A 14,432-nucleotide genomic window follows, 5' to 3' on the forward strand; every position below is an offset into this window, starting at 1 on the left:
CCTGGGCAGGGGCTCGAGTCCTCCAGGGCAGCCAGAGGAATTTCCTGGGTTCTGACAGGCAGCTGCTTCTCTTCAGAGGTCAATGTAATTTCTGGTATCTTTGAACTGAGATTTTCCTTTCACTGTCATGTCCTTTCCCTTCCATCTTGTGGACTTTTCTGTCCCAGGAGCAGAATAGAAATGCCACCACAGGAATTTACTGGGGCTCTTCTAATCACACTGCATGCACACACCCTCCTTATCCCCTCTTCAAAAGATCACAGGTCTAAAGAAACTCAGTTGTTGTTTAGGGATGTGGTTTAGTGTGGATTTGCCAGTACTGGGTTAATGGCTAGACTTGATCTTAAAGGTCTGTTCAAACTTAAACAATTTTGTGATTCTATAAAAAGCTTGGGGAAACAATTTTGTAAATCACTTTTTGAACCAAGACCAATCCATTTGCCTCCAAGGTAAAGGGACACCTCACTGATTTTCAGTGTGTTTGACCATAGGAAACAAATTTAGAGGTCTTGTGCCTTGAAACTTCTGCTTTGTAGCCCAATGCATTCTGATTGCAACTAAGATTTTTGCATTAGTTTGGTAGTTCTTTTCCAGGGAGATACACTGTTTTCTTCCTTGCTTGAGCAAGTAACAGGATGTGGCACAGCAGATTGGAGACTCTGTGTATCTTTTGTGGCTTTGCTGCTGTTAAGATTTTTTTTATTTTTAAGCTGTCCCTGCTGGGCTTTCCTGGACCACACATTTTTGCATTGTTTAGCACAATGGGTTTGCTGTGGCAGCATGCAAATGCTGTTCCTTCAGTCTTCATGGCAGCCACATCTCAGGAGCCTGGGCCCTGGCAAACACTTCATGATGGGCAAGGTATTTGCTGGACTTCACATAGATCTCTTTGCCTGATATTTATGAGAAAAATTGTGGTTTCTTCTATTGCTTCTCATGAACTATGAAGAGACCTGATGGGCCCTGCATTGTTGTGGTGTTGTGAGGGTCCCCAGGACGAGGTGAGAGATGAGAATTTGACTCCAAGTTCTCAGAAGGCTGATTTTTTATTTTATATGATATGATATGATATTATAAGAAATGTTAGACTAAAACTATACTAAAGAAAGAGAAAGGAGACATCAGAAGGCTGGACAAGAATGAATAATAAAAACCTGTGACTGACCAGAGAGTCCGACAGAGCTGGACTGGGATTGGTCATTAATTAAAACCAATTCACATGGAACCTATCAAAGATGCACCAGTTGGTGAGCAACCTCCAGACCACATTCCAAGCAATCAGATAATTATTGTTTACATTTCTCTTCTGAGGCTTCTCAGCTTCTCAGGAGAAAAATCCTGGTGAAGGGATTTTTCAGGAAATATCATGGTGTCACTGCATGCCAGTATTGTGCTTGCTGGAACATTCATGTAACACCTGTACATAACTGTACATAACTGCAGGCCCAAACAAAGGCTACAACTGAAACTTCTTAAGGAAAAAAAAAAATCATAAGACTGATTTTTTTTCCTGAAACTATCTCAAGAAGGACAGTTGTAAAGGCAAGTAAACTTGGCCCAGTTTTTATAAATAACTAATTGATGTAACAACATGTTACCAAAAGTAGTGAATACCAGGATGACATTCCCATTTTATCAAAAAGTTTTAAGCCCACTTTCTTTCCTCTGAAGCTTTCAAATTATTAATTTCTGTGGCTGCATACAACATGTTATCTTTTATCTTTCATGTACGTTTCTTCTCATCAAATCTTAGTCTGTCTGTTTTGCTCCTTGATGTACAACAGAAATTCATTTTATGTTTTCAGAATCTGTTTGGAAATACTCTCTTACTTTTATAAAACTATGTTATTTTGTTATATTATTTAAACAGAATATTCTTTTACCAAAGAAGTTAGAGTAGAAATCATAGCTGTGCTTTAAATTCCAGCATATGAATATGCCCAATCTTCATCTCACTTTGTGAGCTGGAAAGAAATTTATCTCAAGCGTGAGTTTCAGGTGATGCTGGCAATGAAAATTTGGAGCCCTTTTCTCCTTGATATGATGCTTTCTGCTGTTCACATTGAGATGGTGTGGAAACACCTTCTCTGCTCAGCAGGCCCCTCTACTGTGCTGTGAACTCAGGGAGGGTGGGCACGTTCAGCAATTCACCACACAGAGCCGGCAGGCCAGCACAAGGATGACTGCAAGTGCTTAGGAAAATAAAATGTGTAGACTTTGGTTTAGTTCTCCTCCTCCTGAAGTCAGCAAAGGGTGTTCCTGTAGGCAAGCACAGCAGTAGCAGCAAGTTGATAAATCACTTTTAAAAATTCCACTTCCCTTCTTTAAATGGTCAAAAGGCTGGAGCAGAGATACACCTAGGAGAAAAATGTGAGGGGAATACTCAGAGGCAAGGGGATGATTTATTGCACAGTCTTAACCATCTTGGCTGCTCTTTCTTGCTAGCCCAGCCTGTGGTTGGGATATTATATACCTTGCTTCTTCTGTTTCATTGGGAAAGTAAAACTCTGCTCCTGAGCATTCTGAGTCTCATATTAAAAGAAATAAAAACCAGCTGTGCATGGACAGATATGCAGGTGAATAAGAATTATTTGAAGGGTGGAGGGGAGGGGACTCAGCCACCTTTTATTGCCTGGCAAAAGTACATATGTGAGCAGGATACAATTAATTTGATGTAATGTTTGGCTCATCTGTCCCAAGAAGGCGTTGACAGGGAGCGTGGTGAGAGCTCTCATGGTCTGCTCTGCACTTCTCTGTGCCAGGTGCAGCAGGGCCAGCCCCAACAGCAGCCTGCTGACTGCTGTGTCCTGGGCTGGGCTCTGGAGCACGGTCCTGGAAGTGTTCTATTGTCAAATACAGAGCAGAGCAAACTCCATCCCCATAGCTGCCATAACTCAGACCCTGTGAATACCTATACAGCCTTTTGTGATGAATGCAATATTAATTTAAGGCCATAACTTTGACCTTGTGTATATCTATAAAGCTTTTTGTGATGAATACAGTGTTAATTTAAGGCTATATGTTCATATATTCTCCTACATAAAAACAAAAAAAAAGGTAGCATATGTAATTCTAAATTTAAGATACAGGGGGAAAATGTTGTAACTATCCTCAAAGAGAAACATCACAAGAAGAAAAACACTGCGGTAATGTTACACACAAAGAACTGCACATAAATCATGAAAGAAATCCCAAAATCAAAACTTTAAACTTAGGGTCTGGCTGTTGTTTTAGCATCATTTCTTAAAGCACACAGTATTTGAGTTTCCAGATCTGATAAAGTTCATCTTAAACACTTTGTTTCATTTAATTTTTCCCCTTGTGATGTCAAACTCTCATAGTTCACGAGGCTGTCAAATAAGTAACACTGTATTTATCATTAATTTACATATACTGAGTGTTGAGAAATAGGAAAGATTCTGTGTCTTTTCAAGAGTTTCGTAGGGAATTGGCAAATGTATGTTGAATTCTGACTACTCTGTACTGCACAGCCCAGTACCCATTGCTCTTTGTGAGGCATCTGGCTTGTTCCTTCTGTATTTACCACAAACACAGGGGTACAAAGGCAAGTGCACTTGTGCTTACCAAAATGTTCTCTCTTCTGTTGTGCCCACAAAATCCTATATTGACATCCATGCATAGTCATTTGACTCCAAGTGGAGATTCAGCTGGGTCACTGCTCTGTTTGTAAATAGCACAGATTTGCAGGCATATTTTAAAAAGTGCATGATGTGTGTATTTCTCCTTTTGAAGCTGTCTTTTATTATGTTATTTAAAATGACACATACACTGTATAAGCAGCACTTCTGCACAAAGAGAATAATGTGTGAAATTCAGGCTGAAATCCAAAGACAAGAGGCCTGAGACAGTAACTGGTGCTAGAACCAGAGAGCAAATGTAAGGAAAGGATTGTGCTCAGCCTTGGGCTCATTCCTGCTTATAAGTGATGGCAGGATGGATGAATAGAGTTTTTTTCCAGGGCACACACGAACTGCATGCAACAAATAGACATTGATGTCTACCCCTCATCAGCTAACCAACGTTACCAGCTTGTAAAAACACAACAATTATTAGCTGATTTAGAAATATCCTCATGGTAATTTCATTTCACTTATTATGCCTAATGGATAGCTAGATATTTGCATGAAGTGTGTGGCTTTTTGCCTGAATTGTTAATCAAGTGATTAAGTGGTAAGTGAAAGTAGTGCATCCAGATGACATTAATGCTGTTCCACTCCTGGATGCCTCCTGAACCAGTCACAGCAAATTATCTGTTTTAAACCTTCCTTAAGCTGCTCATCTGCAAATCAAAGCAGGATTGGTATAGGCAATCTATCATGTTAAGTCACCTTTCCTTCCACAGCCTTTTTATACTGGTCTGCCTACAACAGTTGTTTTGTTTTGTAGAAGTGGATATGATGATGCCTGCTGCTTCTCACCACAGACACAGCTGAAAACTGCAGGCAGAAGAGCTTTGCAAAATGTTATCCAGACTGAAATGTCTGTAGTAAGCTTGAACTTTAACTTGCAGGAAACTATTTAGTGACACTTCATTACTTCATAAGTTCTTTTGTGTGCCCAGATCTGGGGTCTCCAACACAAGAGAGACGAACTTGATGGAGCATGTCTAGAGGAGGCCACCAAGGTGCTCAGAGGGCTGGAGCACCTCTCCCATGAATACAAGTTGAGAAAGTTGGGGTTGTTCAGCCTGGAGAATGCTTCAGGGAGACCTAGCAGCCTGCCAGTACCTAAAGGGGGGTTACAGGACACCTGGAGGGGGACTTCCTGCAAGGGCAGGTGGTGACAGAAGAAGGGGAAATAGCCTCAAGCTGAAGAAGTGTAGGTTTAGACAAGATATTAGGAAGAAACTCTTTATGGGGACGGTGGTAAGGCTCTGAAACAAGCTCTCCAGAGAAGCTCTGGACATTCCATCCATGGAAGTGTTCAAGGCCAGGTTAAATGGGGCTTTGAACAGTCAAGGGTAATTGATGGTGTCCCTACCCATGGCAGGGTGTTGGAAACTACATTATCTTTAAGACTCCTTCCAACCCTGATTGTGGTTCTGTTTTCCTATGGGTGCTGTGCACAGGATGTACAAACATCTGCTGGCAGCCGTGACCCTGCTATCCTCCAGGCCCTTCACCTTGGGGCAGCTGAGACTGAACTGAACGGTGTGGGCACTGCGCCCACACCCACCTTCACCCTTCAGCACCCACGTTACCTGGCACCCTGGGTCACTCACCCACCCTGGGTCACTCACCCACCCTGGGTCACTCACACTGCCCTGGGTCACTCACCCTGCCCTGGGTCACTCACACTGCCCTGGGTCACTCACCCGCCCTGGGTCACTCACACTGCCCTGGGTCACTCACCCTGCCCTGGGTCACTCACACTGCCCTGGCTCACTCACACTGCCCTGGGTCACTCACCCACCCTGGGTCACTCACCCTGCCCTGGGTCACTCATCCTGCCCTGGGTCACTCACCCTGCCCTGGGTCACTCACCCACCCTGGGTCACTCACCCACCCTGGGTCACTCACACTGCCCTGGGTCACTCACCCTGCCCTGGGTCACTCACACTGCCCTGGGTCACTCACCCACCCTGGGTCACTCACACTGCCCTGGCTCACTCACCCTGCCCTGGGTCACTCACCTGCCCTGGCTCACTCACCCACCCTGGCTCACTCACCCACCCTGGCTCACTCACACTGCCCTGGGTCACTCACACTGCCCTGGGTCACTCACCCGCCCTGGCTCACTCACCCACCCTGGGTCACTCACACTGCCCTGGCTCACTCACCCACCCTGGCTCACTCACCCACCCTGGGTCACTCACACTGCCCTGGCTCACTCACCCACCCTGGGTCACTCACACTGCCCTGGGTCACTCACCTGCCCTGGGTCACGCACCCACCCAGCCCCGGTGTGCCCGGCCCCTGTGCGCGGCCGGAGGATGGAGCGGGGGGCGAGGCGCTGCCCCGGCTGCATTGGGGCCCCCCTATGCCGAGTGCCGCCAGCCAGGAGCGGAGCGGCTCCCGCACCGCCCGGGGCCACCGGGAGCCGTGCGAGGCGAGCGGGCCCTCCCCGGCGGGAGGGAGGGCGGGAGGAGGGAGGGAAGGAGCGGGAGAGCCGGGAGAGCGGAGCAGGAGCTGCCTCAAATGCTTGAAATAATTCCGCTTCCGTTCAGAGCCGGGAACAGCCTCCCACGGCACCGGGCCTCGGAGCCGTGCCGCTGCTCCGTCCCGCAGCGCCGGCGGCGGCTGGCCCAGCATGGCAACCTCCCCGCAGAAATCCCCTTCTTCCCCCAAGTCCCCCACCCCGAAATCTCCCCCCTCCAGAAAGAAGGATGACTCCTTCCTGGGCAAGCTCGGCGGCACGCTGGCCAGGAGGAAAAAAGCCAAGGAAGGTAAAAATTAACAGGTTCGCATATTTCCTGGGAGTTACCTTACGGTGTGGGGGGGAGGGAGGGAGGAGACAGGGGGAGAGGAAAAGGCTCTGGGGAGCGGGAGGAAGGGGCTGGCGGGGAAGGACGTGCGGGGTGGGGTGGGCAGGCGAGCGGCGAGGGAGGAGCCGCCCCGGCCCCGCCGGCCGCATTCCCGGGGCCCTCTGTGCGGGGCTGCTCCCGGAGTGTGTGTGCAGTGTTTGTGTGCGGGATCTGTGTGCGGGGCCGCCCCCTGATTGTGTGTGCGGGATCTGGGTGCGGGGCCGCGGTCCGTCTGCGGGCCCGGCCGGGGAAGGACGGATGGAAGGAGCGCTGCCCACAGCGGGCCGGGCGGCCGGTGGGCCCCGCAGGCCTGGAAGCGCACGGGGATTTTTTCCCTCAGCGGGATTTGCCTCCGCTGCTGGGCCGCGGGCAGCCCCGAACGCGGTGCCATGGGCAGCCCAAACCCGGTTCTGTGGCCCCCCAGAAGCCGGTGCCGCGGGCACCCAAACCCGGTGTGAGTCACCAGGCGGTGCGTGCGGTGCGGTCAGCACGCAGCGCTCTGTGCGGTGCACGCCACTGACTCGAGTTCCAGGGCAGCGATCGTTCCTCTGCGGCTGGGCACGCAGTTACCCTCGTGCTGAGCAGAATACTTCTACAGAACCTTTACAGAACGCCGAGCGTGTACAGCAGTCTGGTTCTTTGTCCGTACATGCGAATTAATACCCACCTCCCGCTGAATTTTCCTGTGTGAAGAGCGAGAGAATTGGAATCGCTCACTCTCACCCATCGTTTTCACAGCTGAACTTAATTTAAATGTGATGCAAATAGAGCTAACCTAACAGTCACTTCAAATGAGTTTTTCAAGCAAAATTCATTGCTTGTGAGTGTGAGGAAGGGTATGAGGCTCAGCAGCCCCTTGCTCCTCATGTGCACACGGGCGCTGGAGTCAGGCACGCAGCATTTCAGAGCAGCACCAGTGCTGGGGACAAGGATGACACCACTTGGGAGAGTACAGCTCCTCATTCTGTAACTATCACGTCATCTTTCTGTGATGTACAGCCTTGCTTTTCAATGAAACCATGTTGCACAATTGTGCTCACTTTATTTGGCTTTTTCTGGCCATTGCAGATGGACCAGATGTTGATGACATAGTAAAGAATGACAGCTCCATTAATTACCTACTTTTGAAAATTATTCTGTTAGAGTATTTGTGACTATTAGCAACAGTCTTCCTTGATGAGTTCATACTGTAGGTGTGTTTAGAGATCTTTAAGTAAGCCTATTTGTGGCAGTTTGGGTATGTCCATTACATTGTCATTAGTACTGTTTTTACTATTAAATGCTTTTTTCCTTAGTGACAGATGTCTGAAGCCACAAATCTCCAGCAAACTGTTAGAGGCAGCTTTTACCTTTTTTTAAACTTTTATCCACTATCTTGTAATCTTACAAGAATATGTATTCTGTGAAATCATGCTTCTTCTCATTAATGTATTACATTTATTAATTAAAACCTGCACCTGCCATTTCATTATCATCTGTCCTTTTGAAATTTTGAAACTGCATTGTCCTTGTCTTTTGTGTTTCCCAGTTTTCTAAGGTCTGTCTAAAAATAATTGGTTTAGAGAGCTGGGGGTTTTTTTATTAACCTTGTAAGGACTGTTATTTGCTGATGGACAAAAATGTATTGTGTTAAATTCACCATAGTATCCCTTTTACTTGGGTGTGTATTTGTGACATTTATCAGGTGGAAGCATATATAGAGGTGAAATTGATAGTATGCTATCTTATCTTTCTTTTTATTGATTTATGGGTTTTAACACATTCAGATGCCTTCAGCTTTACTGTGAAGCCTGTCCTCTTTCTTACTTCTTAATTTTTTCTCTACTAAAAATAAATACAAGTTTGCAAACAATGAGCATTGTGCCTTGCTGGCTGTGGCCCACGTAGGTTCCAACTTAAGTTGTGCTGATTTTTTTTGTAGGGCTCCAGGTGTTTTTGAAGCCTAGCTAGGAATTTCAGAGGTCAGTTTTCTTGTTCATCTAGGATCTGAGCTTTGGTGGTTTTTTCCTGCTTTAACCAACCTGTGGCAGGTTTCCCATGGGGGTGGGTCTTGGTCATAGAAGTGCATGTGGTTTTTCAGCTGCTTACACACAGGGTGTATAGGAAAATGGTCAGTATAAGTCAGGATAAATGAGGGACATCTGAAAAATTTCCATGTCTTTCAGTTGGTGTAAATTCTGCTGTTACATAGAGAAGAAGCATACTGATTTACTCCAGTGTTTTACCACAAGGGTGAAGAACTGGTAGTTCTTAATAATGCAAAAAATGCTTTATCTCTTGTAGGGACTATGCTGGTTACACTTTAGTACCATCTCTGCTATATATGTAGTTAACTGTTGTAGGTGATACACGATTACGTGTCTGTGAGTTTTGTATTTTTGTCATCAACAGGTGCTTTAATTGTTGTCAAAACTACATTTTTGTATATTGCAACAACAGAGCCAGTGCCAAAACACTTCACCAAATGAAAATCCTTTAGGATCTGAAGTGACTTTATGATGAAGAGTAATGCAGTTTATTTATGAAGAGAGTAAAAGTTTATGTAGTTTTAGGTGTAGCAGAAATAGTTTATAATATAACATAAAATGCAATTTCAGTACTGATGTTAATTTATATGCATAAATATATATATATAATATATAGCAAACCTTTGCTTATGTATTTCAAAGTTCTTGGCAATGGTAAGAGTGAAAGAGGTGAGGGTAGTTTAGACAAGTGAAATTAATTCTCTAATATCAGAGCACAAGTTACTGACCAAAACAAAGAGAGTAACCTGAGATACTTGAGATATCACACAGGATGTAAGCAGGGATAAGTCATACCATAAGACATATGTTAATATGGAAAATACATTGCCACTAAATATTAGAGAGTATTTGATAAAATCTGGAATTTGGAGCTCAGATTTGTTTATGTTGTCTGTCACGTAGAGCCATAGTCTGGTTTTCATTTATCTCATCACCAGTGGTGTAATTCCAGGATGAGTACATTGTGCTTTGGTCTTCCCTGTGAGAGCATCTGCAGCTGCATCTCTAAATGGAGCATACATTCTGTTAAGGTTGCAAAATTACAAATTATTAAGTATGTTTGGAATTAATTAAATTAGCTTTTTAGGCAGTGAGAGAATTGTGAACAAAGACAAAAATACTTGACAGCCTATCTGCAAACTGAACTGTGGTGTGCAAAAGTTGTTTGTGGTTTTTAATAGGGTTCCATCCCCTTTATTGCTGAAAGGCATTTAAAGACTGGCCACCCCATATATGCTAGTGAAGGATCCCAGTCCTTATCTGTCAGGAGTTCAGATACATGGTGGAACTCATCATATGAGCAAAAAAGGCCCACAAATTAGATTTTTTGTAAGCTGGTTACAGTGTTCTGTACTGTGTACTAAACATGTCTTTAAACACATGTAAGAAGAGAACAAAATGGCCTTTTCAAAAAAGATGCGGGGTGGGGGGGGGTGGAGATTGTGTTATCTAATGAATTTTTCATGGTGGATTTAGTGAGGTCATGTGTGATTGTCCTCTTTGAATTTTTTCCTTGAATTTCCTGGCCTGGCAATTATAAACAGAGAAAATTTGCTCCCTCTAATAGCTTACCTTAGTGGAGAATGTAAAGAATTGGCCCCTGACATGCTGATAAATCTGTGACACATTTGGGTATAGAGAGTGAAGTTCAGAATTGCTTAAATTGCAGAGGAGCAGATGGGAAACAGACAGCTTGAACCCGTGAATTTGGTGGAGAGCAATTGTACGGGCTCAGTCAGTTTGCCAATTGATGTGACATCAATTTCAGTAATTTGACTGCTCTTCTGCCTAGTTTATTTGGGGCTGATGGGCAGGAGAAAGAATGAATTTTCTGCTGTCCTCCACTTACGATATTTCTTCTTTTTGTGTTTGTCTTGTTTTGATTTAATTTTGGTATGTGGGGTAGGCAGTGTGCCTCTCTGTGAGCCTCAGGGAAGAGTATGTTAACAGTGTAAAGTATTGTAAAATCTGATGGGTTTTGATAATAACCTTAACTTTCTTAATCTTTACTTCATGTATTTTATGGTATAATATGAAATCAGAAAAATCTAAGAATACAGAGAGTAAATATAGGCTGATGAAAGCTTTTCTGGTGTTTTACATAAAATGTTTGTCTTTCTGCAATCCATGAGTAAAATGCTTTGCTGTGGGGCTCACTGACAGAAAGATCATGCCTTGGTCTTGCTCTGGACCTTTTCCAATGAAATAAACTTATTTCTTGATGTAGAAGAAGTGTTCTGCTAGATTTTAATTGACTGATTTTCTTTGGACCTCTTTCTGCAACTTACTGCAGAGCAATTGCAAATGACTCATTTTTGAGTCAGTAGATGTTTGTGCTTGTCTCTTTCTTGTGTAAGAGGTTCTTGGCTGGCTGAAACACTCAGCAGGCTTTTCTTTTCCTCTGCTCTTCCCTGATGCTGTATTTAAAAGCATGAGCTGGAAGAAATGACATGTGTCCTACCCTCATATTTGCTGATGTATGTCATGAATGATGGAAATGAACCCCTGGGTGCTAATTTCATACTGGTGTTTAGAGGAGGACATGTGGAGTCTCCTGGGAAAAGGGAGACGTGGGAAAGGCTTCACTGTCCCTCTGACCAATCCTGCTCCCGTTCTGCCTCTCACTGCACATACCAGGACATCACCCCTAGGCCTTACAGTGCCATCAGAGTGGCTGAGCTGCTGGTTTTGCTGTCTGACATGAAGGTGGTTCCCCACCAACCTCACTGCACAGCAACTGCAATGTGCTCAGAATCTTTTCCCTGTATTCTGTGCTGCACATTTCCATCTCCCTGGTGATGCTGGGCAAAACCTGTTAGCCTGATCATTGAAGGAATTACTGCCTTGGAGCAAGTTCTCTTAAGTACATAAAATACTTCTGTTCTGTGGAAGGAACGTGGACAAACAGAAAAATAGAGCGGAGGTCTACTTGCTTTGTTTGTTGTCACTTCACTGCTTCAGACCTTCTGAGCACACGTGCAGTAGGAGAGAAACTCCTCAGGAGGACAGCACCAGGCTGCTGTTCCTGTGCTTTGAAGCCACATTGTCAGGGCATTATCTGGAGAGGCCTGTGCTGTGCTGTGCTGGTGGAAGGGATTGCTCAGTGGAAAGGAAGAGAATGGCCTCTGAAAGCTGAGCACCCTCCTGTTGCTTGGGCTGGGATGGCAATGGCCCTGCAGACGCAGCTCTATTGTATTCGTGAGTGCCCCATGGCAGGGAGGAATGATCAGTCTGACTCCATGTTCTCAGAATGCTAATTTATTATTTTATGATACTATATTATATTAAAGAATACTAAACTAAACTATATTAAAGAATACAGAAGGGATACAGACAGAAGGCTAAAAAGATAATGAAAACTCGTGACTCTTTCCAGAGTCCTGACACAGCTTGGCCCCAATTGGCCAAAGAGTGAAAACAACTCACAGCAGAATGCAATGAAACAATCACCTGTGGGTAAACAATCTCCAAACACATTCCAGATGGGAGCACAACACAGGAGAAGCAAATGGGATAAAAATTGTTTTCCTTTTTTTCTCAGGCTTCTCAGCTTCCCAGGAGAAAACTCCTGGGTGAAGGGGTTTTTCAGAGAATGTGAATGCCATAGAGCTCCCAGGGATGAATGTGGATGGCATCTCTGCCCTGCTTGGGGCTGTTCAGCATCTGTCCAGCTGGGCTCTGCCCAGGTGGAGCTTTCTTTGTCTCCCCCTTTTTAATAGCCTCTGGCTCCAGTTGGTTCAAAGAAAGACATGAAATATTGTGAATGCATTTCTGAATCTCAAAAACAAAATATGATCCTGAAATTATTCTTAAAAGTTCATTGTTTCAACCAAATATTCATGCAGGCCCAGTCCAGTTATGCTTGATCCACGTGCTTCATGTACAGCTCAAATCTGCAGGAATATGCGAGTCCCAGGTGCCAGCTTTTGTGCCAGACAGGTTATTGAGTGTATATCCAGAGCTGGGCTATCATGGTAGAGCTGAGTGTGTGCATGCCTGCTTGATGTGAGTGCCTCCCAGCAGGTGCAGAGGGGCTAGCTCTCACAGGTACAGGATTGTGCTGGCAGTGCCAGCCTCGTGTGTGCCAGGGAGGAGGCGAAGGAGCCCGTGGTGGTGGCTCACTGGGGGCAGGAGGAGCCATGCATGCAGTGAGGGGATGTGTGTGAAGGGAACACAGAGCCAGGCTGTGCATGATTATTTTCTGAAACTTACTGCTGTGAGGTGTTTTGGATGCCAGAAATGTTTTTTAAAAGGAATGGGGGGTGGGGGCTAAAGGTGAGTCTGTGTGGATCTTGCACGTCTCCAGTGGTCCATGTGTGAATCACGTTGGCCATCAGAGACATCTTGTGTTCAGAAATCATAAAATACCTGTTGTGACATGTTGTTAGCATTGTGAAGCTGTTATGAAGCTTCTGTTGCTTTGCCCTTTCCTGTTAGTATTAGAAAGAGGGCATTTCTGCCAAGTACCGGGGCCCTGGGCTTTGATCTCCTGTTCTGACCCAAAACAGGATTCTACTGTTCTCTGACTACCTGCATGAGGGCAGTAGAGCCACTGAACTCTGTCTTTGCATTTGACTTGCAAAAGCCTAAATTATGTGGGCAAGTCAGCTGCTGCAGAAGTATGCCTTTTATTTCCTGACTTTTTCCCATTTAAACAATTCCTTCATCATCTGAGCTGAGGTTTCAGCTAAAAATAAACGTGCATTGAACAATTGGTTGAAGAGCCTCCAATGCTTTCAGATTACAGGATGAAGCCATGGAAAAGAAAAAAACAAAACAAAAAACCCAAACAAACAAAAAACCGCCAAACCAAAAATAAAAAACAAACAAAAAACAAACAAACAAACCCCCAAAAACCCCACCAAAACCAGCTAGGCACCAGCTCAGATTGATGCACTTTTGCTTCAGTGCTAATTTTTCCTTTACATCTCCAGATTTAAAACATGCATTCCCTTAGATCATCCTCATAAAAACATATATCCAGTTTGCAGAGTGAAGGTGGATATAACTGAATAATGCTGTTGAATAAATATGAGGTATTCAACTGAGGATAAAGTTTTCATCCTCAGTGAAGTGAATGAGCTGTCAAGAGAATCTGGAGTTTTAGAGCTCTGATATTTCCCATAGCATTTAAAGGAATCTGCCCTGAAGGTAAGAGAAGACCTAGAGGCCAAGACTGGTGAAAATTTCTCATTGGATTTACATCTTCTGAAACCTCCCACCTTAAAGGCAGCTTCCTGCAAGCACAGGTGTGTGCTTCTAGACGTGTCCCTTGGGCAGAATCTCTGAGATGTATCCTAATTTTTATTTTCTTTCACAATCATTAAATGATGCCCTCCCTGCAGAACAGTTTGGTACTGGCCTCTCTGCCTTTCTCACGGAGATTAAGATAAGGACAGTCCAGTTTGTTTGTTATGTCACTGTATCTGAGATCAAGTGCTTCCTAATAACTTAATCCAGAGTCCTGCAGTCTTTTTCAGCAAAATGCTGGTGTTGCTGTGGGTGAAATCAGCAGTTGCTGAACTGGGACACAGTTCTTTCTGAAGTGAAACTTTAGAAAATCAGTGGTTGAGGTGTACCTAAACTCGTGTTGCCCACACCAGTTCCTGTTCAAATACAGTTGTTGTATCCCTAACAATAAGCTGTTTTATCAGCTGAACTGCAGCCAGCCCCACCAGAAGACATCCTGAAAGGCCAGCTGACACTGCAGGTGGTGCAGTCAGCGCTGTGCTGGAAGCAGTGTTATGCCATTCTGCTTGAGGGAGGATGAGCTGCAAGGCAGGATATTTTGCAGTGCTTCACATTTTCACTTGCAGCTCTTCCAGAGGTGGGGCTGGGCTGGGGCTGAAGGTGTAGCTTGCTCTCTGTGTGTTCTGTGTGCCTTCTCCAGCTCGTAGGAGTTCCTGTGCTGCTCTGTAGTT

At 44.9% G+C, this 14,432-nt stretch overlaps 1 protein-coding gene across 2 annotated transcripts in view; it reads left to right on the forward strand.

Annotated features, from left to right (window-relative positions):
- The first annotated feature begins 6,195 nt into the window (after positions 1-6,195).
- PARVA (parvin alpha) overlaps positions 6,196-14,432 on the forward strand; it is a 63,688-nt gene continuing 55,451 nt past the window's right edge. Inside the window, exon 1 of one of the 2 annotated variants that reach the window (XM_066552290.1) lies at positions 6,196-6,406. In XM_066552290.1, coding sequence (XP_066408387.1) covers positions 6,271-6,406 — 136 coding nt within the window. In that variant the 5' untranslated portion in view covers positions 6,196-6,270. Of the gene's footprint in view, positions 6,421-14,432 lie in introns of both variants that reach the window. The other variant, XM_066552291.1, reaches the window with a different exon arrangement.

The sequence above is a fragment of the Molothrus aeneus genome, chromosome 6 (assembly GCF_037042795.1).
Source record: "Molothrus aeneus isolate 106 chromosome 6, BPBGC_Maene_1.0, whole genome shotgun sequence".
NCBI classification, from domain to species: Eukaryota; Metazoa; Chordata; class Aves; order Passeriformes; family Icteridae; genus Molothrus; species Molothrus aeneus.